This window comes from Calonectris borealis, chromosome 1, assembly GCF_964195595.1.
Source record: "Calonectris borealis chromosome 1, bCalBor7.hap1.2, whole genome shotgun sequence".
NCBI classification, from domain to species: Eukaryota; Metazoa; Chordata; class Aves; order Procellariiformes; family Procellariidae; genus Calonectris; species Calonectris borealis.
Window position 1 is genome coordinate 74,717,314 of NC_134312.1, and position 26,326 is coordinate 74,743,639.

The 26,326-nt window shown below is 40.2% G+C and overlaps 1 protein-coding gene and 1 long non-coding RNA gene across 29 annotated transcripts in view; one reads left to right on the forward strand and one right to left on the reverse strand.

The window, feature by feature from the left end:
• Positions 1-877: 877 nt before the first annotated feature.
• On the reverse strand, positions 878-21,899 carry LOC142087026 (uncharacterized). 2 transcript variants are annotated; one of them, XR_012675307.1, is made up of 3 exons: positions 13,423-13,855; positions 8,919-9,029; positions 878-2,676 (listed from the first exon to the last, which is right to left on the reverse strand). It is a non-coding gene; the product is annotated as an uncharacterized LOC142087026 (long non-coding RNA). The 2 variants fall into 2 exon arrangements; XR_012675301.1 differs by lacking the exon at positions 878-2,676 and adding an exon at positions 15,357-21,899 and having other exon boundaries at positions 8,835-9,029; positions 13,423-13,516.
• Positions 21,889-26,326, forward strand: part of C2CD5 (C2 calcium dependent domain containing 5) — a 68,916-nt gene continuing 64,478 nt past the window's right edge. For 7 of the 27 annotated variants that reach the window (XM_075160645.1, XM_075160681.1, XM_075160723.1 and 4 more), the window contains exon 1: positions 22,131-22,360. In XM_075160645.1, coding sequence (XP_075016746.1) covers positions 22,139-22,360 — 222 coding nt within the window. In that variant the 5' untranslated portion in view covers positions 22,131-22,138. Of the gene's footprint in view, positions 22,037-22,121; positions 22,361-26,326 lie in introns of those variants that run through there. The other 20 variants (XM_075160553.1, XM_075160626.1, XM_075160597.1 and 17 more) reach the window with 16 other exon arrangements.

A 26,326-nucleotide genomic window follows, 5' to 3' on the forward strand; every position in this document is an offset into this window, starting at 1 on the left:
GGCTTTCCTTTGTTTAAATCTGTTCCCTAAAAAAAACTGTTTCAAGTTTTATAACCCTCTTTCCTGTGATTTTGCATCTGTCTTTCATATACAACAACTCACCTCTTTCTTAAAATCTTCTTTCTCCATCTCAACTGATTGGACCTACCCATTTCTTCCATTGGCCCACTGCACTTTTTCTTCTTTAAATGTAAGGACATTTTGAAGGTTAAACTGTTTTTTTTTATTTGAAAAAAAAAAAAAAGATTTCTTTAAACACACTCACCTTTATACATTGTTCAGTCCTATAAGTTAGTGTTACCATACTGGCATGATATCACTCTATCTGACCAAGCATGTGATACATGGTGCCCTCTGCTTCTCCTTAGGCAGTTTGGTAGATGATAAACTAAGACTTATTTATGGATTAAGGGCAAAGTGACATTTTTGTTGAAATAAAATATCAAAGGTTGAATGTTCCAGCTTCCGTATGTTAATTTCAACAAGAACTGGTCTAAACGGAGATTCATTCTTGCTAATGCTGAACGTAACACTCCTACCAGAAGCTTTCAGTTGTTAACTCTGAGAAGCCTTGCTAACTTACCCAAGTCTGACTAAATTTCCAGAAGTTGGCTGTGAGTATATTTTAAACAGAAAGGGGAGAAGTTGGAGCAGTCATGGTGCTTTGGTTGTTTGGGAATTAAGGGAACTGAACTTCTGCCTACTAAATATTTATCAAATAGGCAAAAGAACCAAGAACACTTACGCAGTAGCACCTTCATCTTTCTGGTCACAGTATAAAGACACATCCTTTTTGCTTATCGTCATGGTGCATTGGGAATTCTTAATTCCTGTTTTAAAACAGTTCAATAAAAGTTATAGCTTGCTACTCACCCTGTTTCCTTTCTTTTTTACCTTTTGTTTTCTGCAAATATTTGCTCTGTTCAAATCAAACCCCAGAAAACATCTTCTGAAGACTGGGACTCTTTCTCAAGTTTCCAAGAATATTTTTTTTCCTTTTTGAAAAATTTATTTTCCTTTTTCTTTTCCCGCCTCCTGACACCTGTATTCTACAAACTGTGAAATTCATTAATAAGAACTCTAGTGGGTTCCTCACAAGCTACAAAGTGTTCAGGTCAGCTGTAGACTTGTTCTTAGAAAGACCTGATGTTACATGAAGTAAGGGCTCATGTAAGTATGAAGAGAACGTGTTTTCTTTTAATGCCCAATAGTTTTGTAGGTACACCATACTAAATTAAAGTCATCCTAAGGCAGACCATAGATGTACGCAACATGGAATTGAAGAAAACAGGGTGCTTTAGTTCTCTCCCAGGCCTGTGCTCTACCAGGCAGTCTGGGTACTGACATACAGCCTGTCTGACCTGCTTATCTTCACTGTTCTGCCATTCTCTTCTCCTCCTTCTGCTAATCAGAAACCAGGTTGCGCCATTTCATTTATTCCTACATTTTTCACCTTGCCTTTAGGATGCTTTATAAGCTCTTTAAAAAAAAAAAAATCCAAAGGAAAGAGCAACATCAGGCTCAGAACCAGTTTTAACTTCCCAGGTGCAGTTCTCCTGGCTGCTTTCCAAACCCAGTAATTCAGCAATTGCTTCAGAAGAACTCAGTGCATAAATGTGACTACAAATGGGAAATGTACCCCTTCTAGCCATAATTAATTTTAATAACATTTTGCATAGCAGAGAGTCTCAAAATACTTTCTATTGTCCTAATCTCACAAATATAAAAATTGAGTCATCAGAAGGTTAAACCTGCCATTAGACCAGTCAGTCAGCAGGCCTGGAAATAATTTTTTACTTCCAGTCCAGTCCTTTGACCACAGACTTTCTTCAGTGCTTTAAAGAACGTCATCTCTGTTGATTATCCAGCATGTATTATTTGCGTCAAGATGAATCACATCTCTGTACACACAGTGTTAAACTGTAATTCAACTCTTATATTTATTTATTTATTATATCGATTTTTAAAGTGCCTGGTGCCCTAGCATTCATATTGATTTACCAGCAACAACTCTCAACACACAAAGTTAATAGTTCTGTCGTATGTTTATTGTACTTTATAAACAGATTTCATTTTAATCTTGGTGAAGACGAGCTTGAAACATATTATTTTATAAAAATCTTGACAGTTTACGAATTTTTCTAAGATGGATACTGCTTGCTATGTTGTTGAAATGGTAAAAACCCTTTTCTTGTGCAAGTTGCTTGACAGAATAATAGGTTATAGCTTTTCCAAGTATATTTTGAAAGCTACATACAATAGCAGAGTAAAAGCCTCAACGTTCACTGCAGTTTTATGGCTTAATTTTCTAGTAGCCTACCAATTAGTGACACTCATTTGACACATTCCATGTGATAACCTAGTTCCTGACTGCCTAACCCCTATTTTTTCCAACATGGGAATGGTGCATAATGTAATAACAAATGTGATTACATGTGAAATAACTTAGTGGTTTCCAGCTCTTTCAGCTTTTCAGGGTTTCACCTGGAAACCTCAGAAGTTTCTAGTGGAAGTCTGGACATCTGTGCCAACAGGCTTGGTTACCCTCAAGGCTCCTTCAGATGAACGCACAGATGCCTCCTCTCTGTGCTGTCCCTGGCTCTGAGTCCATGAACTGTAGGCTGAAGCGCTGTGAGTAGTTACCCAGTCACACGTCCTGCAGGAAACCTAAGCAAACTAAGCAAAATGCTTAAACATGCATGTTAATTAATGTCAGTGCAGTGAAAAGACAAAACCTGACAAAATCTGCTTAAGTCAGTAGGACCAAATACATGCTTACGCTTAAGCAGGTGCTAAATCAAAATGAGCCATTTAGCAAGGAATTCTGCGATTTCTCCACACTGGTGGGGCTAAACTGTACATTTGTTTAAGGCTATTTATAAAACATTATAGCCACTGGGTATAAAGAAAGAAGAGAAAATCTGCGTACTAATTATACTACTCAAAAATACGGGTGAAGTAAAGCAGTACAAAATCATAATTAAGGCCAGTGTCTGCATTTATTTTAATAGACACATCTGTATTTTCAAATATGAAGAGTAATTACAAGTTGACTGATCCTTGACTAAACTTGAACTGTACACATGTCCAATGATTTACCATATCCTGGTGTTCTTCTCAAGGGCAACAAATACACATACTGTGTAAGTATCCAAAAAGAGTTTACTTAGGCAGATTTAAGATGCCTTGTATGCAAGAATAAATTCAGCTGCAGCAATATAAGAGGAGGAGTTGAATGGCTTTTATATCTTCTAGGAATTTAAGCTTTTCTAAAATTTTATTAACTAATCAAACATCCTCATATGAAGAAAAGTTATAAACTTCAGCAATTTGAAACACTCTCTGTGAACAAAGACAGTATCAAATGTGCATTTAAATGTTATGCAAGCTTGCAAAAGAAGCCTAGAATATTTTTTCCTATTTTTAAGGTACTATCAGAATGCCATTCTGTATTCTCTAGTGAAATCTCTAATCAATTTGATAGCACAAAAAGTGGGGGGAGTTAGCTGAGCTAAATTAAAACAATTAAAAAATGTGTACAGAATTATCTTGAGAGACTGAGAGTATGGTTATCACATATAAATGACTGACAATTCACATTCAACCCGAAACAATAATAAAGAAGAAGGAAAGGCAAGACAGGGTGGCAAAGAAAGGAGATGAGGGGAAGGAAAGAGCCGAAAATTGTTGTGATTCTGTGTCAATGAGAGAAGAAATTACTGAGCTGACTTAAGTGTCTTCCTCACAAAAACACCATTCCCAGCAAATTTCTTTCTTGGTAGTTTCAAGAGTTCCATAGAAATTACAAGCGATGGTGCTGCTATCTCGTGCTTATATCTAATTCCCTTTCATCAAGCTGATAGATAACCAGGAGCACTCTGGGGCAACACCACTGCATCCTTTCCGTAAATATTTGAGCTTACGTACCGAGGCCTGCATGCCCAGTAGACTCCAAGCTGGATGCTCTTTTGGTGCCCCTTCGTGCATCTTTTCCCTAAGCCTTACTTCCATCCTTGTTTATAGCCTATTTCCTGAAGATTTAAGGTTAATGTGACCAGACTTTGTATCTATCTTCCCTCAATAACTTGAGGAGAATTTCACTGGGACTTTAAATCCCAAAGATAGTTTTAAATCCTAGAACTGGAAATTACAGAACAGGTGAAAAGACTCTCTATTATTTCTCACTGAAAGAAAGGAAAGTTGAGCTAAGCTTTTATCCATTCTCTTGCTGCTGATGAAGTAACTTGTTTGTTTTTTGTCTCTATATTTGCCAGTTCTTAGCTGGGTAGAAGGGAGAGGTCCCTTCACTTTTGAAAGGTGCGTAATCCCAGTTTCTCTGGATTAGAGTTGACTAGCATAACCTAGTTTAGTATCCCCTGCTCAGACTTCACCTCTTTTTTCTTTATTTTGATCCCCCTGCCTTGTTTCTCATTTAGTGCTCTCATGCTTTGGTCCTTTCCTGCTGGTAGAGTGGAAGTACATAGCTCCTTAATGAAGGTTTTGCATTGCATCCAAGGAACAAGCAACAGCACCCCAAATTAGTCCATGGCTATGCAGTAATTTTCCTTTTCTGGAGCTCATCTTTTTGTTCTATAACCTACACACTTCTTTTTGTTTGGTTTTTTCCCCCCCCCCGTCTTTTGTTTTTAGCCGATTCCTGTTTCCTTTGGTCTTCTCCTTTTGTTGCATACCACCCTGGTTAAAATCAGTTACGCCAGAGGAGCAGACCTTTGAGCAGCCCGTTTGGCTTTCACTGCCGTCACCAGGAAAACCACCGTTTACTTCATTAGGAGCCAAATGAAGTGAAACAGGCTACGTACGTCTGTACGGTCACATGAGCTAGGATTAAAGTTCAGAGTGGAGCGCTGCTCCCTCGCTGCTGTCACCCCTCAGCCAGTGACGGTACACATTCCACCCCCCTCTCGGGTGCAGTGCGGCCGGAGGTGACCTGGGGGCCAGGAACTATAGGGGCTCCCCGCGGGGCGGCAGGGCATGGCAGGGCAGGGCCTGGCAGCCAGGGCTGTTCCGCCACCCCAGCCAAGGAGCAGGGCACGCTGGGCTGGAATGGGGTCCTGGGGAGGCTGGGCAGGGCCATTAAAGCCCATGAGTGCCCCAGGGCCTGGCAGCAGCCCCCCCCCCCGGTTCCACCCTGGAGCAAAACAACCTGCTCTCAAGGGGTAGGGGAGAAGCAAATCTGTCTTTCTGAGGGGGCAGACCATATTTCCATTCTGAACCTACACACGGTAGGTCATGATCTCAGGCTGCTTTTGAAAGTCCTACAGATTTTATTGTTTTCAGTAGTGTTTATTTCATTATTTATCCTATTATAATTATTTACTCCCGAAGCGTTGAATTTTAGGGGGCTTGCCAAAGAAGTACAGTGGGCATAAGAGAAGAACAGCTCAGAACAGCCTGATACTTAATCATAGGCTGTAAATATCTTTTACAGACTTCTCTGTTTGCAACTGTTGCTAAGCATGGGAAATTACTGAATTAGTCAGCTTCATCTGTATTTTTGTTAAGGGAGAGCTTGGAACATTAATTAAATTACATTTCAAATTTAGGGATAATAAAGCTATGTATTCCAGTTAGAAAAGTAAAATGATAACACGATAAAAAATCAACACAATATAATAAAACGATAGCAAATATACCAAGGGTAAAGGGCTGAACTTTGCCAAAGTCTCTGTCTTCCTCTCCATAGGGTTGTAGAGCTCAACAACCACAGAAGCACAGAGGACTGCAGGGAAGGAGAATTGCTTCCCTGACTCCTGCCAGCTTGGCGAACGAATAGTAAGCAAGCAGGAAGGTAATCAAGGAGAAAGGTAGCAAGAGTTGCTACTACAAGAACATCGTGTCTTACTAGGAGCTCCCAGTGCAAGTGGAATTCAGAGTTTTATCATTCAGTTTTATCAAAACACCTTGAAAGAGAACTGGAGGCCTCGTCGCAGTGTAAGCAAACACATATTCTTAATCATTACCAGCTTTCCTAAATTCTGTTTCTTTCTCATCTTCCCTTAAAATATTTTGGGTTGTGCAGCAGATTCAACTCTGCAGTCTTTACACTTGAAGATGTGAAAACGATTCTGGTTTGTTTGAATCCGCAAAGCTTTTAACATGTGAAAAGGAAAGAATATTCATTCCGGCTTCACCCCCCTCTCTCCAAAGCACCAGAGGTGCAGAGTAATGCCTCTGGTTCTTTCTCACACACTGGAATTTTGCATTTCTATGTCAGCTGGGCCTCCCTGCCCGCAGTCCCTAAAGGCTGAGGTTCACCCAGAGTACGGCAGAAAAACTTTTGCAAGCAGGTCGCAACTGCAGCACTTTGTTTCACTGTGATCCCTGTATCTTCTGCCTCAATGTTATTCTCAGATTTACATTTTTATCTTTTAAGTTTCTAAGTGAGCAGCGTTTTTGTTTAGAAGATACTGTTTTCCCTGGTATTCATTACAATTGGCTGTGCTTCCAGTATGGCAGGAGCTTAGTCAGCTGTTAGTGCAACTGAGACTTGTTTTTCTTCTTTTTATCCCTTTCATCCAGTGGAAAAAGTTTCCTGCTGCTCTCCCTACTGATATTTGATATCCTGTCTCCAACTGATGCACGTCTTTAACTTTTAAAGAACAGCATGTCAACTAGCTCTGTTAATTATCACTCATTTTGTCTTCTTTTTTTTTTTTTTTTTTTTTTTTGCATTGCAAGACTATTTTGGAGGTGTTACTTCTCAGGGGAATGACTTTTTCTAATCCAACTCCCTCTTCTGTAATAATAAAAAAAATTACTTTCTCATTGCTTTGCAACAATGTATTTATTTAATCTACAGAATTAAAGGAATGCTTAGAGTAAGCAAAGCATCCAGTCAGCAGCTTTTCTGAATGTCTGTTACAAATAATATTGTAATGCAAAAAAGTAGGGAACTTGAGAGATTTTTTGAGTTTCTCTTAAAGTGGTTTACATTTTAATAGGTTTTCCTGACAATCATCTTTCCTCCTCTTTTTTACCAGAAATAATTTTTCTGGCACCAACAGCAACTACCAACATTGGAAAGAAACAGTGGGAAGCCATTACTATGCCGTTATTGATCATGTAATCAAATGTATCACTAAGAGCCATGCCAAAAACTGTCCACTGGTCTTTTTACGATAAGTAAATGACAAAAGCATTTCCAAAACCTTATTCTACCACAAACATTGAACTCCCTGCTTATCTTTACAAGTATTTGTTTTCCATTGTCTTTGGGAACAGGAAGCTTTAAGTGGTAGAAAGACACAAGTATCCAAAAGCAGAAATACTGAAGAAATGTTTGAAGGTAGATCGACCGATCCTACAATCACGTGGATTAATTGCCCAGAATTATGTATCTATAAAAACACCTGCAATATCATTCACAGATCCTTAGCGGCGGACAAGTGGAACTCGTGGGATAGCTCTTCTGTGATGGTCACTTGTAGTTCAATAAATCATTGTCTTGCTTTGCTTTGCAAAGTTGCATAAAGTCATTGGCTCAAGGTCAACTTCTATGTGACATCTAAAGTGTCCCCACACCAGCTCTGCCACAGCCTCAACCAGATCCTATCTTACAAGCCAGTACCACACGTGGAGCTGTGATGAAGAAAGTAGAATAACTCTAGATGTTTGAACCTTCAGAACCATTTAAAAAAAAAAAAAAATCACCTTTAAAACCCTTTGATGAATTTAAGGTCACGGCTTATTTGTAGTTCACTTTCTGCCAGCCAGGGATTTACTTTTCCTCCACCAAGGAAGAAAACTTTTCCACCAAGAAAAGTTCTTCTTAATCATGTGTGTACATGAAAGTCGATGCCAGAAACCAAACTTCTGGCAGAAAATATTTTTTCCTACAATAACATCTCCCTTGCTTACTCTTTTACAAAGCAAACTCTTTAATTGCTTCCAGAAATATTCTGGGTTTCTGCTCTTCTCTGGTATATTTCAACTTTCCCTTTTTTATCTTTGTGGTGTTTTTCAGCATTCTTTCCTCAGCTAGCTGTTCAAATCTGATCCTCATAATTCACGAGATGTTTTCATAAAAAGAGTGAGGCTTCTCTTAGAAAGAAAAACTCACAAATAAGAGGTTTTACCTGGCCGAAAGAGTCTGACAAAATCTGTATTTCATAGGGAAGGATCACAGAGCAGAACACAAATACAAGAACAAAGCACACTTTTGATGCAGTTGCTGAAAGTGTAAACATGATCAGAAAAAGGTTAGAAAGTGAAATGTAATTAGTACAGGGTTTGGTTTTTTTGACTACTGTATCGGAAACACAATCTTAATTTGGGGGGGAAGGAAATAATAGAAAAACTGGATGATAGAGAAGCTTAGGCTCAAAGTTCAAGAAGCAGCTGAACTTGAAGGTTCAGAAGTAGCTGTGGAGATGCACTTCTTATGTCTTTGACACAATTTTACAAAACCTGGAAGTTAATTCAAGTTTTACATGAGCAAAAGAGGTTTCTGTGTGGACACAAGGTGAGTGAAAGCAGTACAGGCATTTCAAAACTAAGATAAGCTGTTTCCATAGATATAGTCTATGGAAACCTTTTTCAAAAAACTAACCACTACTTCTATGTCCCTTATCAGCAAAATATGGAATTCACTCCAATAAAACTTATGTCCAATGAATTTAGAATAAATTAAAGAAAAGTATTTTTATCTGAGATAGGTGTATGGAAAATAGTGCTTTGGGCAGTTTAGGTAAATTTTGTGGCTGAATAATTTTATGGCTGATAATAATACCTGCAGTTACTGTACGTACCAAGTTAAGGATAATTAAGATAAGGGTAATTAAATCTTATTCTTGTAGGGTATAAACTAAATTGGTAGAAGTCAGCAGGCAATTTTTTCTTCCAAACTTTATTTGTTATTGTACTGCGTATATTTTTAGGGAATATTACAATATGTTCACCTATTTTTGGAGGCCTCTGGTTCTTGGATACTGCTGATAATAGAAGAGGGGATCACTGATATCATCTAGCATCAGATTATTTTTGGTGTCCTCGGTGGAAACCCAGAAGGCCTGCAAACACACAAGCAGAAATTCATAGTGAGAACAATATATTGCATCGTGTATATATTCAAAAGTAAGTTAAAACATTAATGTAGCCACCTTTAGTACATTTTTAATTTCTCAGCTTGATGCTCCGTAAGAATTAGAACCTATTTCTACATTGAGTATTCAGAACACATGCTGCTGCAGGTTGGCGTGGAGATCTGAGAGAAAGAGGGAGTTCTGCCACCGAGCTTTTCTGCTCCCTTAATGAGCTCCCCAGCCCTCCACGGACTGCTGAGGAAATCCAGGTCCTCAGACGCCTCTGCATAATTCTCAGTGGTTTTTTCATACGCAAGCCCAGCTGCATATCAACTGTGCTGCATGTGTAGAACACACATAGATTAGCTTTTAGTTTCTATACCTCTATTTTTATAATTGCACCCTGATAGAGCATTATTCTGTTTTTATAAACTTGCCTGTCGCACAAATACGATACAATTATCGAAACGGCAACAGGAATCTTAGGATGTATCAGGCAAGATAGTCCCAGCAGGGACGACCTACAAATACAGAGGCACATGTGATACAGAAGCAGGGGGATTATAGGACAAAGCACTGTTGAGGCCTCATCTGAAGTACTGTGTACAATTCTGGTCCCGTCTAACAGGTATGGATACAGGATTGTAACACAACTCGGTAAATGGAGATCCCCATTCTCTTGTAGAGGAATCTGGATCTCGGCTAGTTCCATCTAGTGCAAGAAAAGTTGTGTGTGGACAGAACCACCCATCACAAAAGTTTCTGGACAGATGTATCCTAAAGGGAAAAGATCCAGTTAGGCTAAAAAACAATATTGGTGTGCACAAAATAGGCATAAACTGCCACTGGAGTTCTAGTTGAAATTTCTAATTAGAAATTTCTAATCATGCATGAAGGTTCTGAAACAGCCTTCAAATATGAGTAACAGGGACAAGAAATGTCTTCTAATTTAAAAAAAAAAAACAACAAGCATAGTTAAATCACAAGAAACTTGATAACTCTGCCCTCTTTGATACTGAATCAAAAATAATGGCCTTCTTAATGTAGGGTAGTATATTATCTCTAAGAAATACCAGACATTCCCATGTGTCTATTCTCATCAGAGAGGGAAATGGAGAACAAGAGCTACTTTAAATTCAGCCTCCTACTTTTTTCAGTTGTGGCCATTTGGAATTAGAAGGGTTAGGCATAGAAGCATAACCCAGTCTACATGCAGCCCACCCCTAGGTGAGAGTTCTGATACTTCTCCATATCTGACCACGTGGTTTTCTGATGTGGCTAAAACAGAATTATTCCTTTTCCAGATTACTTTTCATCTGCATCAACTTCAACTACCTGATTTCATTCATCACAATTTAGGTACCGCCAGTTACCAAAGCTGTGAGTGAGGATTGCATTTTACCACATACTAGAATACTTTTCAGTGACTGCATGAAAAAAATGTATACAGCCACCAAGAACAGAAAATGAAACTGTGACGCACATCTGGTTTATAAGCTGAAGGTTCCCTTTCCTCTGGGAGCCATTCAATATCACAGACAGATTTGAAATGTAACTTCTGTAACAGTGTGCTCCGATAACAAAGCCTCAGTCTGAGACTGGAAAAGATCATAGCTGCAAAGGTTGCATCTGAAAGACCGAGCTGTTACTTCTTTGCTGCACGCAGATAACAAAAAGTGTCCACGGACACAATTTTGTATGCTTATCTAACAACCACCAATGAACAAAAAAGTTCGCAAGATGTGAATTACAATGGACAAGCAAATATCTAAAATTACAGGGGGAGTCATCATCCTTTCCACACTTCTCTGTTAGTTCCCCTAGCTTGGTAGTGCACTCCCGAATAGATTTTGCCTCAGCCTTTTAGTTCTCACCTATGCTCTGGTCTGTCTAAGGCACCAAGCTAAGAATTCCTGGCTCAGAGGAGTATCAGACAACATGATGATCAAACATTTGCATCTCAAACACTTAATAACACATGCATTAGAATTACTGCCCGTGGAGAATAAGCAATACACTTCCAGCAGAGTTTCCCCCTAGGCCACCGACTCTGCTTTTAGACTGTGAGTAGTCTGACCACACCAACGCCATGCTGGTGGCTATAGGTCAGTGCGAATAGGCGATCTGCAGTATAGCTCAGCTATTGTGATAGTTCATGCCTTGTCTTATCTCCGTGATGCCTAAAAAACAAAACCAAGCACTACGTGCGTGTTTTTATAATGCAAGATCTTACACGGCAGATGTCACAAGAAAAATGTTTCAAATGTTATCCGAGACAGCTCGTGCTTTTTTAAACTTGAAGATCAATGCTATCAAGCTGTTTCCCCACACATGCAAACAATAACAAGGTTAAAATAATATTAGGTCTGTCTTAATTTCAAAACAATCCTCCAAAATGAAGTGAAGGCTGATGAAGTGATTAATCTGTTCACTTAAAGCACTGAAACTTACACAGTGTATTGAGATAATCTCCGGCATAAATGGAAAATCACTGGAAAGGAAGGCCACGGATAAAATATGATACTACAGGTGATAGCAGTTAACTCCTTGGATTCAGAAGCTGTGTCAGAATTAGGCCTTCAAAAACCTCAAGGCCTTGTCTTCACATAGATCACAGCTACGCTTTGCAACAAATTCTTGAATCGGTTGACCTTTGCAAAAATTACATGGAGGCTTGTTTTTGAAAACCAATTATATCAATCTTGCTTGCCTTTGTTCAGTGGAGGGTTCAGGAGTCACAGCAATAAACCCAGGAAAACCAGCAGGTTTTCATACTATTGAAAGTAATTTGTGAGACATTGCAAGACTAGTAGTGTGAAATTAAGACACAAAATTAGTGAACACATCTAAAAATGAGGATGGATGTACTGGAATATTCTTATTTCTCCTTGCCTCTTTCAGACTGTTAAAATTAGCCAAGGCAGGTCTGTTCTTAGTCCTTGCGTTTGGTAATGGCAAGATAGCAGAGATCTTTCTTACTCCTAAATTATAGGATACAGCTCTTATGGGATGGCAATCACATACCTGTGTACGTGAAAACTCTCCTGGACTACTGTAGAGAGCAGTTTTCTGTTAAAATACATCAGTGTGTCTCCTTATTTTGTGGTAAACGTTATTTTTTCAAAAAATTTTAGCAGAATTTTCCCAGCTGCAGGATGCTTTGGTGCTAGCTAGCAGCCTACTTACCTTAACTTCCAACTTTAACAGCATACCCACATCAGGGCACTGAACACACCAACACAATTACACCAGGTCCAGTTGCCCTCACCAGCCTGTAACCCATAACCCTCCTCTGCAATCCCTTCCACCTCCCTCTCCAGGCTTTAGCTGCCAGCATCCAAGATGAGCACTAACAGGCCACAGCTGTATAGCTTTTGTGAAAACGGGTAAGTGGCAAGAAAATTCTCACCCGGGGCATCGGCAGCTTCTGCCCCTGGGCGGGGAGCTGGGTGTAAGCTCAGGCCCCTGCCCCTCCTCCTTCCTTAGTCCTTGCCCGAGAGCTCTGGTGGGTTGGCTGCAACCAGCCTTGTAGATGACAGCCTCGCCTTGCTACTTCGTCTTGACTTTCAAGCTGCCTCATTACTATAAACTTGACTGCTAATCACCAGCTGTTGACCAAACTCTATTACTGTCACTGGACCCACTCAGCTCTTCTTGTTGGGGTGCGGTGGGACTGCACCCTGGTGGGTCATGTCATTGCCCCTGCCTGCCTTGCTGTCACCCCTACCTCCTGGCTTGCCTAATTAAGGTCTGTATTTAACTTTCATGCGTTGGAAGATGCTCAGTCATTCTACCAAGTTATAATATACAATTAAGCAATGTATTTAACATACATTTCTCAAGTTGTGCTGTTCATAATCATCTTTGCTAATAAAATCAAAGCAGTACCTCCCTCAGCTGCTATCAAGACAGTCCAAGGTGATGATCGTAATTCTCCTGTACTTAAAAGCAGAGAAAGGCAGAACAAGCCTGATGAATGACAATTTTTGTACTTTGAAGGCAGTTTGAAGACACTGTCCTCATATGTCAAAAGCTCTATAAATTGTCGTTAACAGGGTCAAATGCAGCATTGAACACAACTCTATCAGGAATGAATTAAGATAGTGCTCGGAGAACAAGCACAGATGACAGGATCCTACTTCAGTTAGCCAGGTTTTACTCTACAAGAGTTTTTACTTAAGAAATAAGGTGGTAAAGCCTTTGCTCAATGGCTAGTAATCAAGAGTGAACTGGATTAATTCACAATAATAAAGAATGGGTCAGTACCGAGACCATCCATATTGTCTCCTTTCCACTCTACATAATACAGTTATGTGCATCCAGGGCGCTATATATAAATCAGGATTTTGTTGAAAAGTGTGCTTTGTGGGGCTTCACTTACCCTGCAGATCTTGAATTTTTATGATTTCTCTGCGAATAGAGACTTCCCCCTGGCCCCGGGGGTCTTAAGAACGTGTACAGGAACGACGATAAGACTGTTACAAACAAAAAAAAATCGCTTTGTAAAAGTAGTCATCTTGATTGCTCCAATAACCCATCAGCCATGGGTAAGACAACTCTTTTCTGCTTTGGACTTCTGTGTGCCTTCAAACACAGCATGAGATCTTATCACTAAGACCACCTACAGCTGCTCCCTAGTGCAGGGCCTCAAATCCTGTAGCAGCAGCAGCATTCTCTTGCCACAACACACCACGAAAGACACAATGCACATTCTCAGTAGAAAACATAAAATGAACTTGGGATTTCTAGCTGGGGCTTCCCACCCACCCCCTTTCCCCGAGAGCTCTGGATGAGAAGGGGATAGTTTCTTCTATTTGTTCACCTTTTCCCCCAACACTGTGTGCCTGGAGGGAGAGTTTTTCTATCTAGCTTGTGAAGCGCTTCATCTCACAGCAATCCCAGTTCCCCCTACTTTATTCACATGATGTGTCATGGCCACTTTGCTAAACTGAGCTCGACTGACATTTTCTGCAGCAGAAGATACTTTTCACAACAAGTTGAATGGTGATGGAAAGTGAGTTATAAGGATATTACTTTTGGTTTATAGTTTAAACTTATAACCTTACCAGCCTGAGTTGGGAGCCCAGTTTTTCTGCTTTCCACATACTAATGGAGGAGACCAAATTCAGATCAGGAGCCTCTCTGTCTCCTCTGGCTTGGCATGAGAGTTAAATTCTTAAAATAAACAATGTGAACCCCTCTGTGTCAGATGTTTTGACAGCAAATGAATACCACAGTGTAGACAATTTTCTAAGAAGCTGAAGGTATGGCATTACATGCTGCTGAAAACAAAACTCAGGTTTGTTTTCAAAAAACACATTAATGTGTTTTTATTGCTTATACATGAAAAACTTTGATGTTTAATAACGCACATCATCATGCCTATTCCAAATGGAGCACAAGAAGCAAAAGCATCACATGGTTATTAAGAACTGCATTCACTCCACATTTTAGAATACAAAGATTTACTGTTTTGATTGTAATCCCATTTAATCTCTTCAATGCACCAGCAAATAACTTGCGTATCTTGTGAAAGATCTTGAAGACTACTCTATAGATAGTTTATGCAGAGTTACTATGCTTAAAATAGTCTCCTCCGAGACACAGACTGACTTGCTGAGCAGCATGTATGTACTCTTGCTGCCTTTGCCATAGCTGTTGACAAGACAAACTACAAGGCCCATAGCTTTAATAAGCATTAACCTACTTCAAAATTTCAGGATCATCATCTTTGATCCTGACAGCAATTTCAATATATAAATATACACATTCATTAATATTTCCATCTTTTTGGATGGGACCTGAATAAATGATCTATTTATTACATTTAGACAGGAAAAAGGGAGAGAAAATACCAATAATGTTAAGCAGAATAAAAAAACCCAGCAAATACAACCATTTTAATAACCATTTAAGTCTAATACATATTACAATCACAGTTAAGTATTTCATTTCTTTGTCTCAACCCTTACAAGGAAGAAGGGCAGAAATGTTGAAAGTGTCATTGCAGGACTAATTATCTTCTAATGATATAAATACTGCTGCTGACAATTACATTTAATTAAATTATTAACTAGGTGTTGACTAATTAACTAGGGCTTTGTAAGTGTGAAGCACTTTGAATAGCTATTATTATTGTACTGCTTGTAACTAAATATCTTTGCTAGAGCATGCGTACACAGGATTCTGCTGCAATCTCTGTGAACTGATATCCTAATTATGCCATTGCCACTCATTGCTCATAAAATGCACAAAGCCATATGGAATGTTACTTCCCTCACAGAACTGTAAGAAAGATAAATGATATCCAATTACCAGCTGAGAACATGACATCAGATCCAGTTGTTTGATTCTCCTAGTAGGTAATTGCGTACATTCTTGTGTTAGAATATTTATTTTATCCGATTTCTTTTAAGTCTATGTGGAAATCGAGACCTTCATACAGCAATAATAGCATGAAATGGAATATTCTGATGGCTTTCTGTTCTTACGACCTGTTTGATATGGACCAAATCCCAAACTGCTGAAGTCAACAGAAGATTGGCTTGAGTAGACTGTTGGAAAGAATATAAAGTGTTGAGATCTCATTTCCAAAACGAAATACTTTCATTTGATATCCAGGAAGCAAGTGTACATAAACAATTCAGAAATATAATTTTAGGACAAAGACATATTGGGGCTTATTTTTACCATCTTAATGTAAGCCTTGAGAATAATTCTTGGCTTCTGTTTTTCCTCAAAGGACAACCAGGTTTTACTCAATTCACTAGATCTGCATGGGAATAATATTTTAGAATATCATTGGAATTAAAGAGTTTTCATTGGATAAGCTTTTTTTCATACATATTATAGGATATTAGCACATTTTTCTGGATCTCACCATCTGTTGTGTCACTAGTACAGTATTTAAATTTCCTGACAATGTTTGACTTCAAAAATTAATTCCAAGATACTGTCTCCTTTTAAAGTCCAAATAACTTCTGTATTCAGTTCCTGTATAATATAAAAGAATAGACTACATTATCATCTGTTACCAATGTCAGCTCAACTTTGTTCTATTAGCCTGAGAACGACTTTGAATAGATTCAGGACAAAAGTAAACCACCCATGTATACCATTACTCATATCACGTACTTTAATTCCATCAGGGAAATCACTTATGATCAACTGATTTTTACAGCATCAAGATTAAAAAGCATTATTGAGATGCAGCTTCAGGCAAAGCAGGATAAAGTCAGCAAAACTGAGCCCAAGTAACTGAGAGTCAAAATGAACTTTTTGGCTCAAGTGCTAGGCAGCCACCGTTTATTGACTGCCTTCACAGCCTCTTTCTGCAGCTGTCTCCAGGTTCACTCTCCACCCGTTCTGTGCGTATGAACGGGGAGGGAGGGAGGGAGCTGCCCTAGCAGCCAGGTGACAATAATGGAAGACCGGAGCCTGCCCACAGTCACCTTCCTGCTGCAGGTAGTACACAGCTTTGCAAGGCCATAGGCCTTTTCTTTGTTGTTCTCACTCATAGGTCAGCAAAAAATGCAGTCTTGGTGACGGAACTACAGATTCTAAGTGCTCCCAATGACTTACGATTACAGGCTATTAAAAAATGCCTATCTTTGATAACTTGCTCAATGACAACTCACATTTCCGCTAGTCACATCTACATATTTCCAGTTTTAATTTGTCCTGCTCAGACTTTCATCCTTTCCTTATCACGCCTGCTATATTACGGACCCTTATGGTAGCAGGAATTTGTTCACGTTGATAGTAACAGACATTAATACTGCTCTTAAGCTTCTGTTTAAACAGACTAACTACAGTGAGCTCCTCCAGTGTAAATCAGAAACCTCAGTAATGAAACCTTGTTCCCCCCAGGAGTTCATAATAAAACTCTTCATTTCAGTTTCACCTTACTGATTTTATTGAGACAGGATTTCACTCCCTATCTTTTAATCTAATGAGAGGCATTAGGGGTTGCAATGCCACATCAAATACATACAGGCAATAATAAATAGCAGTGATCGGGATTTTGCCCATTTGAATCCTTGTAGTGGGCACACAGCATAGCACACATAGTCAGAGCGGGAGCAAGTTTTTTTCTTGGATGCAAGGGTCCTTTACTAAGGACATATACATATATATCATTCTGGATATAGGACCCCTATGAGCATTATTAAAAATATTTTTGGATTGGTGGCCTGCAGATTTCAGCCAGATTGCTTTGAAACATGCAGTTTTACAGAGAAATACCAGGATTTTTCCAGAAACTGAAAACTGGCACTGCGGAGTTTTCTTTGTTGATAGCGGTTGACAAAGACTCCTGTTTCAAAGACTACTTATCATAGTAACCGCAGTAGAAGTGGAGCCAGTATCTTCTGTGAATACTAACACACAAAAGCAGATACAAAGTCTCTTTGGTGTGTTTCAACAAACTAAAAATAAAAAAAACTTTTTCATTCATTTTTGTTCAAATCAGCTCAATGCAATATAATCAAAAAGCACTTATCCCCGTGGTTAAGACACAGCCCACCACATGATTCTATGCTCTCAGGTCATGTTGTAACCTGAGGAAAGCCTAGGCCACCACCTCCTAAACTGTATCTTGAAGAAGGCTAGTAAGCTAACATAATTGAAACCTACCCTGAAGTGATGGGTCAGCAAATTGAAGTTATGAGGAAAAACTTTTCTGTGGAGTATCAATTTCTAAACTAAGGGTTCAACATGCACGTCTATCACAAAGGAAATCTCTCTTTGTTGGAAATTCAAGCATACACTGAGCTAGCAGTTAAGCAGAAAACAAAACACAAAACAAAATCCTATCATACGTAAAACCGGAAAAGGGATACGTGGACCCTTACATTTAGATGGTAAAATCTCCCAGCTTCCCACACAAAACTCTCCTATTTTTATGACACTCACTGTTCCACACAAGATGTCTTTAATATTGTAATTAGCAATATTCTTGGTTTGTATAGTTGGGTTACAATGCCATTTAATACATGACAATACCTGTTCAAATAAGATAATGCTGTTCTTTAAGCATATCACACTTGTTATCTTGCTGAAACATGACTTCTATTGTCACAACCTGCTAAATCATCACTTTCAAGCAGAAGGGAAAAAAACTCAGCAAGAAACAAAGTAGATACTAAAGTGCAAAGTCAGATGTCACATTTTTTTTTCCTTATAATGAAAATATACCTCTTAATATTTTCTATGGACTTCTGGCACGCATATTACTGAGAAAATACATACTATAGCTTTAGTTTCAAGTATATCCATTATATTGAACATAATTTGCCTAAACAGAGGGAAATCTAATGTTATTTTAGATGTCTCAAATGGTTTATATATTCTAGGGCTTTGACCAAACCTTCAGCCAAGTCCCTTCTACCTTTCCGTAAGTCCTTGCTGGCCCTAGAGAACTGGAATACTATTGGCATGAAGTGTGTCAAGTAACATGCTAATTTATGGAAAGACAGGTCTCATTCTGCCAGTATAGGAAGTCCTCAGCCCTAAGACAGGTATAATACACCAAGCATGTTTCTTAATGCATTAAATCATACCTAATTAATCCTTCCAAGTATCTAACAAACAGATTTGAACTGGTTTTCCAAAACAGGTGTTTTCCTTGTTTCTAGTCCTTTGACTACTAAAATCTTCCATTGAAAATCCTGAATCCTTAGGCAGAAATTTTTTAAGAAAGAAATATGCATTGCATTAATCCCTGTATTTCATAATCCCCGAGAGAGGAAGATGTTCACTAGGCAACACTGGTAAAGCTTCCCTGGAACTTTATTTCCTGTTTGAGATGCTATACCTTAAGAAAAAACATAGCCTGTTCAGAAAGTCTTCAGGGAAACTAAAAAGAATGTTCAGAGGCATGAAAAAAGACCTATGAAGAAAGAATGGAAAAATAAAAGTTACTTATTTCAAACAAGTCAATTAAAAAAAAAAGTTAGATGGTAAGTTCATTAAAAAGTCCATTAAAAACTTGGCATGAATAAAGGGAACAAGTCTTCCTTCTCTCATATGTAAGAGATAGGAGTCCACAAGTGAAGTCAGTTTGTAAGTTCAAAATAAAGAGGAGGTAAATTTTCCCAAAGCAGGTAGTTAACCTGTGGATCCTATTGGCCCCAGATGCTATAAATTAAACAACAAAAAAGATTACCTAAAAGAGTATGTACCAGTTATTACCAGTAAGAGTCTGCTAATATTTCTAAAGGGATAATCTGTTCTCTAGGTTCAGTGGATAAGACAGGAACAGATTTGTATTTCATCACAAAAAACCCCCACAGTTTTAACTTTAGAAAAATCTTTTTTAAAAGTTTGAGAATAAGAAGCATCGAGGTGGATTGTCTAGGAAGATTAGAGGGGTCTTTAAGAGTCAGGAGTGCTGCAGGTTTACAAGAACCTGCCTGGAAGAGCTCACGGTGTTAGATGTTCTCTTGAATGCTTCCCTTTCAGCAAGCATCTGGTACAATAATGCTTGAATTGTTTAAGGATAGTCCCAAATTGTAGCTATTTCATTTGACAAGGCAGTACATTTAGATAGGTATTCACTATATTAACTGGCCATTAGTCAGTCAAATTGTCCAATCTTTGGTGAACCATAAAGAGCTCCAGAGTTTTGTTTAGTGCGTTCAGTGACTAAAGAGCGGTTTAGGAAGACCCTGGCAACACAAACATATTTGGTAGAGCCACCCGCCCATCTCTAAAGAGACAGCACTAAACTACATTTGTGTTCTTTTGCTTATAATGTACAAGACAGTTTCAATCTTTTGTTCAATGTGCTAGAAATTCCTCTTCCAAATTAAAGTTTTTTTTTTTTCAAGGATTCGTGTCCTTATAAGCAGAAAAAAATTTTCTACATATCACAAGACATGCTGTAAAATCGCAGTAACCAGACAGTGTTTCCTAATAATTGTTGCATTGTAATTTAGCTAGCAAAAGAAGCAAAGAAATAGGTGTTTTGGCAGAAAAAAAGAAAGTATGACAAAGTTTACTTCTATGTTGTTTTTACTTGTTTGTAGTCAAGAACTTATTTTACAGTCCCTAAATCTTGGGCTATAAAGCAGTACACCACCAATTAATGAAGGCCAAACAATGCTGTATCTAACAAGGGCAACAGAGAACGTTTTTTTGTAGTCCCATCTTCTGCTGGTAGTTTTCTACTGTAATAGGGAAGGTAAGACACAGGAATGGCTATATTAACAAGCAACGTAGTGGATCAATAGCCTATTTTTAAGATGAAACAGTGCTGAGGACCTAGCACCCACACCATATGCAATTCAGGGGGTTTAATTTCATACTAGCTCTAATTTGCTGCCATAGCCTGAATGCCCTTAAACAGCTAGAATGTATTTGGTGTATGGCTAGCTTATGCTTTTCAGTTCAGTCTTATCCAAATGAAACGTTCAGTTCATATGCTCTGTAACCGCTCGATTACGTGAGCCAAACCAACACTTAAGCAGGTGAGATCAGGAGATTCCATTCAAAAAGCACGTTTCAGGTCTAAACTAAAACCCTAACATTAGCAGTGTGTTTTTGGTTTTGATTACCTTCCTGGGTCTTTGCTCTTCACTGCTATCCTGCCTTGGGAGCAGTCTCATTCCAGTACTCCACTCAAACAAGGATGGATGGGGAAGAAATATGTATCTAGTCTGTTTATAATTTACTCGGATAGGAGGAATACTAGCAACAGTATGAGTTGTTTGAAAGATAACTTCAAAACAAGCTAAAGAGAGGAAGTGCTATATTAGTGAGACTAAATGCAGCTAGCTGGAGGACAGATAGCCCAAGATCTTCTATGCATTAATTTGCTATGCCACACACTATTGTATTTTGTTCATATGGTTTGTGTTTGCAGTATCACATTCCAGCCCATAACATTATTTAGTCTTTTTGTAAGATTAGAAAGAGGGGAAAATAATCCAACCAGATCTACTATTTGGCTCAACATCTGGGGACTGCTTAATCAAAACACAAGGGTTCTTTTATATTTCTGTTCACGACCGCGCCAGCAGTACAACCCATGACCCGCAGATTCTCACACAAGCTGGTTTCATGCTCCCAGACTCCCACCCGTAGGCACACACCCGATGTAGCTCCTGGCCAGCCCTGCTCCTTTGGTTTCCCCCAAGCTTCCAGGGCACTATTTCCTAAACAAAGAGCTTTTCAGGCATCAAAAAGTCAAAACCTGGCTACAAGCACCATATCAAATCCTATTTCTGATAACTAAATTCCATTTAATCTATTCATAATCCCTCAAATAGTGCAAATATTTGTATTTGATTACGAAAAAAACCACAAAACAAAACAACAAACCCATGGGGTTTTCTTTAAGTCCTTTAACGGACTCTCCCACTGCGCCCTCAAGCCCGGCGGATCGACTGAATCGACTCCTTCCTCGGGGAAGGCTGGAGGCAGAGCAGGCCCGAGCCATCGGAGCCGCCGGCAGGGCTCTCTCAGCGGGCCGCGCCGGCTGGCCGGCAGCCCCCGGGACAGAGCCTCCACGGCGGCCAGGGACGCTGAGCAGCCCAGCCCGAGGGCTGGGCGCGCCTAGCGAGACACCCGGCATCGGGCCCCGCAGAGCTGCAGACACAAGGGTGGACGGGGGAAGCGGCGCCGCGGGGTTCTGGCCCGGCTGCGAACGGGCTGGGGGCGGCCCCGTCCCATCCCACCACCGCCCCGGGCCGCCCGCCGCCGGCGCCGCAGACCCCAGCATCGATGACTCGGTGCTCAAGCACCCTGACTTCCCTCGGAAGCATCGCCGCAACGCTAGCGCGGAACCCATCGAGGAGTCGGCGTTCGACTTCCAGCGGGGTCTCCGTGCCCGCGGCGCCATCTTGGCTTGGGGGCGGAGCGGTACCGGCAGGGGCGAGCTGCGCGGAGGAGCGCGCCGGGGCCTCGCCGCCAGCGGGAGGGGGTGGAGGACTTCCCGCTGCCGTCCCCACTCCCTACGCCCGCTTTGTCGGCCGCTTGCGGCGGTGACCCAGTAGGTAGCGCATGCGCCCAACTGCCGTTCCCTCCCCGCCGGGTTGCGTCACGGCGCGCGTGCCCCGCGGCCGTTGCGGCGCTGGGTCTGGGCAGCGGCGCCGGGCATGGGCAGGCAGCCGCAGACCGTTGCTCGCCGCGGCGCATGCGCGCCCGCTCCCCCGCCCGTGTGGCGTGCCGCTCTATGGGACACGCGCTGTTGTTTTCTCCCTGCAGCCGGCGGGAGGCGGAGGAGGAAGATGCCGGGGAAGCTGAAGGTCAAAATCGTGGCAGGGCGCCATTTGCCGGTGATGGACCGCGCCAGTGACCTGACCGACGCCTTTGTGGAGGTTCGCGGGAGGGGAGGGGCGCTGAGCCCCGGGGAGGCGGGGGAGGAGGAGGAGGAGGAGGGCGGCCCCGCCGGCTGGCGCCTCGGGCCCGCGCACCTGCCGCCGGGCCCGCGCGGCCGAGGCACCTGCGGCCGAGGCAACCCGGGCCGCGGGCGGGGGGTGGGCAGCTACCGCGGCCGCGCGGGACGCCCCCCGCTGGCCGGCTGCGCTGCCGTGACAGGTGCCGCCGCGGTCACGTACGCTGCCGCGGAGGGCTGCCTGGGACGCTGCCGGCCGCGGCTCCCCTGGGTAGCCCCGCCCTGGGACGCGTTTCGTGCCTCCGGGCTCGTCCGGAGAAGCTGTTCTGTTAGCCGCACGCTTCCGCGCGGGGAGGGTGGGCCAGCCCCGGCCAGGGCCAGGTGGGCGAGCACGCCCCGCAAAGGGGCTGCAGAAATGGCAACGAGCACCCTGAGCCCATGTCCGCAGGGGTGTTTTAAGAGCAGTGTCTGGTTTATCCTTCGGTGTGATTTTTACCTGACAGCCGTGTAGAATTTGAATGGCATTTTAGAAATATTCTGCTCTTTTTCAGTCTCTCTTGGCTGAACGTTGTTAATGAACGGCTCTTGTTTATTCCGCAGCCAAATGGAATCCATTTCAGGATTCGATAGATGCGTTGTAAGCAGGATGGAGAAGTAGTAAAAGCGTGTTCAAGTAATCTGTGTCTCTGAATATATGAAGTGCAGAGTGGTTGTGCAGGCTTTACTCTTAAGGCCGATATTCATATTTCGCTTTAAAGTATTTGAAATACTAAAATATTTTCGAAGAAGATTTTTATTGCACAAATACTTAATATTGTTTGCATGTTTAAATCACTGTATTGCACCGAAACTATCTAACTCCAACCTTCTTTACAATTATATAGTTAACAGGCAATACATAAGGCGTTTCTCAGGAAAGGATTGTAAAATAACTTGACATGATCTTTCTGTTCTATGATTCATTATTTCCAATATGAGTAACTTGGAACATTTCAGAAACATTCCATAGATTCAGAAATCATACTCTCAGAAAAAGCAAAGAAGTGTTTAAAAATGGAATGCTATGCAAATGCATGCTTGTACCACAAATAGTAATTGAGGTTGACACAATACTGGAATTAAGGTAGGAAGACAGAATGTCTTTCTAGAACTGTATAAATTGAGAAATCTGATAATAGTAATATCAAAATAGATTTTGGTATATAAGTACTGATTGGGTTTGGTGTTTAAAAATTTGGTTGACATTAGACATTAAGCGCATTGCTTAGCGGAATAGTAAATTAGTAATAAAGTGAAAATGTATTTCTTGTGCTTTTCAAAGGAGCTGAAAAAGTACACAGTTCTATTTTATTACATGAATGACAATCCTTTAATTTAATGTTTCAGTGTTTGGTTTCAGATGTTTCATGAGTCAGTTTTTAATTTATACACATTTCTCTTGTAATTTTGAATTTCATTAATAGGCAGCCTTCAACAACTTGATGCGTGCTACTATGAGACAGGGAAAACAGGAGTAGGAAATACAGTTCTCTAATGAGTTTAATTTGGTCTGGTTTTATGCTGCCTTGAGGAGAAACAGCTCTCCTCTCCTGTTGGTCACTTGTTCCCAGCCCTGCTCCGTCTGTGCCAACCCCACCGTCTGAGTAGCTGTGTAGCAAAATAGATTTGGAAATTCATCTGGTTAAAGACTGGCTCAGCAAAAAAGGAAAATAAAATTTTTCAGAAAAATCAATTTGCTTAGCTGGGTTTATGTGCAGTTTCATGAATGTATTGGCACAAATAAGGCTGAAGAAATACGTAGATGGGGCCTTGCTTTTAGGACTGTTACTTAGAAAGACTGTAGGAACTACCCTTTCCACATACAGAATAGGCAAGGCAGCAGGTGAGATTTATGTCAAAATAAATTGAGCGTGAAACTACTGTTTTATTTTTCAGTGTAAAGTTCCTGAAAACCTTTACAAAACATTTTCACTTAAATAAAAATGAAAAGCTGAAGTAATGTGAGCGTCTTAGTTGATTACTAGCCTTTAGTTTCCTTGTTAAATTTTCTAATATAAATCTAGAATTAGAAAAGAAAATGAGAAAAGGCTTTAGAGCTCTTACTTGGCTCCGGTAATGCATAACGTGGACTTCGCTAGCATGTGTGATCTGGAGCAAATTAGCACAATTTCTTCTGTAATTGTGCTTCTAAATTTGTACAGCGGACAGCAGTGTAGTGCTTGATTATCTCTACTAGCTTTAATGAACTAGCTTGACTACCGGAGAAGTTCAGTTATAGCTGCCTGGGGCTTCAGGAGCTAATTTACTCCCGAGATAACATGTAAAAATAGGTTGGGTGGAGCTCTGGGCTGTTGCATCCTGGCAGCTTCTGGTATATAAGATAGCTCAGTTAAAACTAGTATCGGTATCACTTTATTATACTGCTTTGTGTGATGAATATACATTCTAAGTGACAGTGCTGTTAGTTTTCTGTGTGCACATAGGCTGCATCCACCTTTTGATAGTTGGGTGATGTTTTACACTAAGGTTGCTTAGTCCTGTGTTTTCATACCACTCTGGCTTTTAACTTTAAAGCTTACTTTGAAGTAACTTATTTTCGAAAAGCATTACTGTTCATTGAATCAAATAGGGGACCCCACCATTTTTTTTATTTGTTTCTTTGGTCACAAATACTCTACAGAGTTCTGTTCACTGAGGTACGTACGGTTATATGTACAGAGCTCAGTGTGAACTCATAGTCCATTTCTGCAGTGCTTTAGGCTTTTTAAATTCACTGGGTGTACTTAAGCAAGTGCAGAATCTCTTTAGAGTTGGCGTATGCACCTATGCAAAATAATCACCATATTACTGAAATGTATAAAGTGTTTATTTAATACTTCCTTGAGCAAAAGTGTTTAAAAAATTGCTGTACAGTTTTTAGAAGCTAAGCCTAAATTTAGTCTCCAAAACCCATTTAGAATTTTAAAAAGAAAACAGCATTCAAAATCCATAACTGTCTTTGACTGCAGCATTTCTTTTATATTGGCATGCTCATTATTTTCTTAAGAATCTTGAATGAGTTCAAAAACATAACTTTGGGTATTTGTAAGTACCACCAGATAGTTGGTATGAGTTGAAATACTAATTATTTCGAGAGGCAACATTTAGAGAACTAGAAGTGTTTGTAAATGGTTTGGAATGAAAGCTGCAGTGAAATAAAGGCTCTTGCATTGTACAGCATGGTTTCTTGACCTATAGAGCATCACAGAAATTCAGTTTCACTTTTTAAAACAAACAAACAAACAAACAAAAAAAAAACCCCAAAACAAACAATTGGGGTCGTCCTGAAATAGACTCCTATGGAGACCAAATGGAGATTCCTGAAATAGGCTATTATGGGGTTGAAGGTGCATTAACCAATAGAAGTATGGAGAATATTTAATCTTCAGTAACTGGAGGTTACAGGGATATATATATAGAGAGAGATATGTATGTAGATATGTAGTCCCTCTAACGTTTTTGCCTATATGCTTTCTGGAATTTTCTATACTTTTAAGAAAGGAATAGAAACTAATAAGGTGCTTCCCCCTTGCTGCTCTGAATTTACTGATCTGTGTCCAGCATATCAAGGTTGCAGTTAATGGGGATGGTTTCAGTTATTTTCTGGTGTGTATCTGGGGAGATTTCTTGAATTTAAGAGATAAATTTACCAATGTTACCATTCTATTTCTATATTTCTTTTATAAATTGTCAATAAAGCTGTTTTAGAAACCCTAGAGAGAACAGTCATAGGACATAACTATCAATATTTAGATAGAATACTTTTGCTTACAATATTTCTAAACAGAAGGCAAAAGAGAGTGTACCAAGTGACTTTGAATAGCCAATATAAGCAATATTTTTACCTCTCAAGTGATTGAGGAGTAAAAGAAATTATTTTAAAAGTGGGAGAGAGATTTATTGGAAGTCT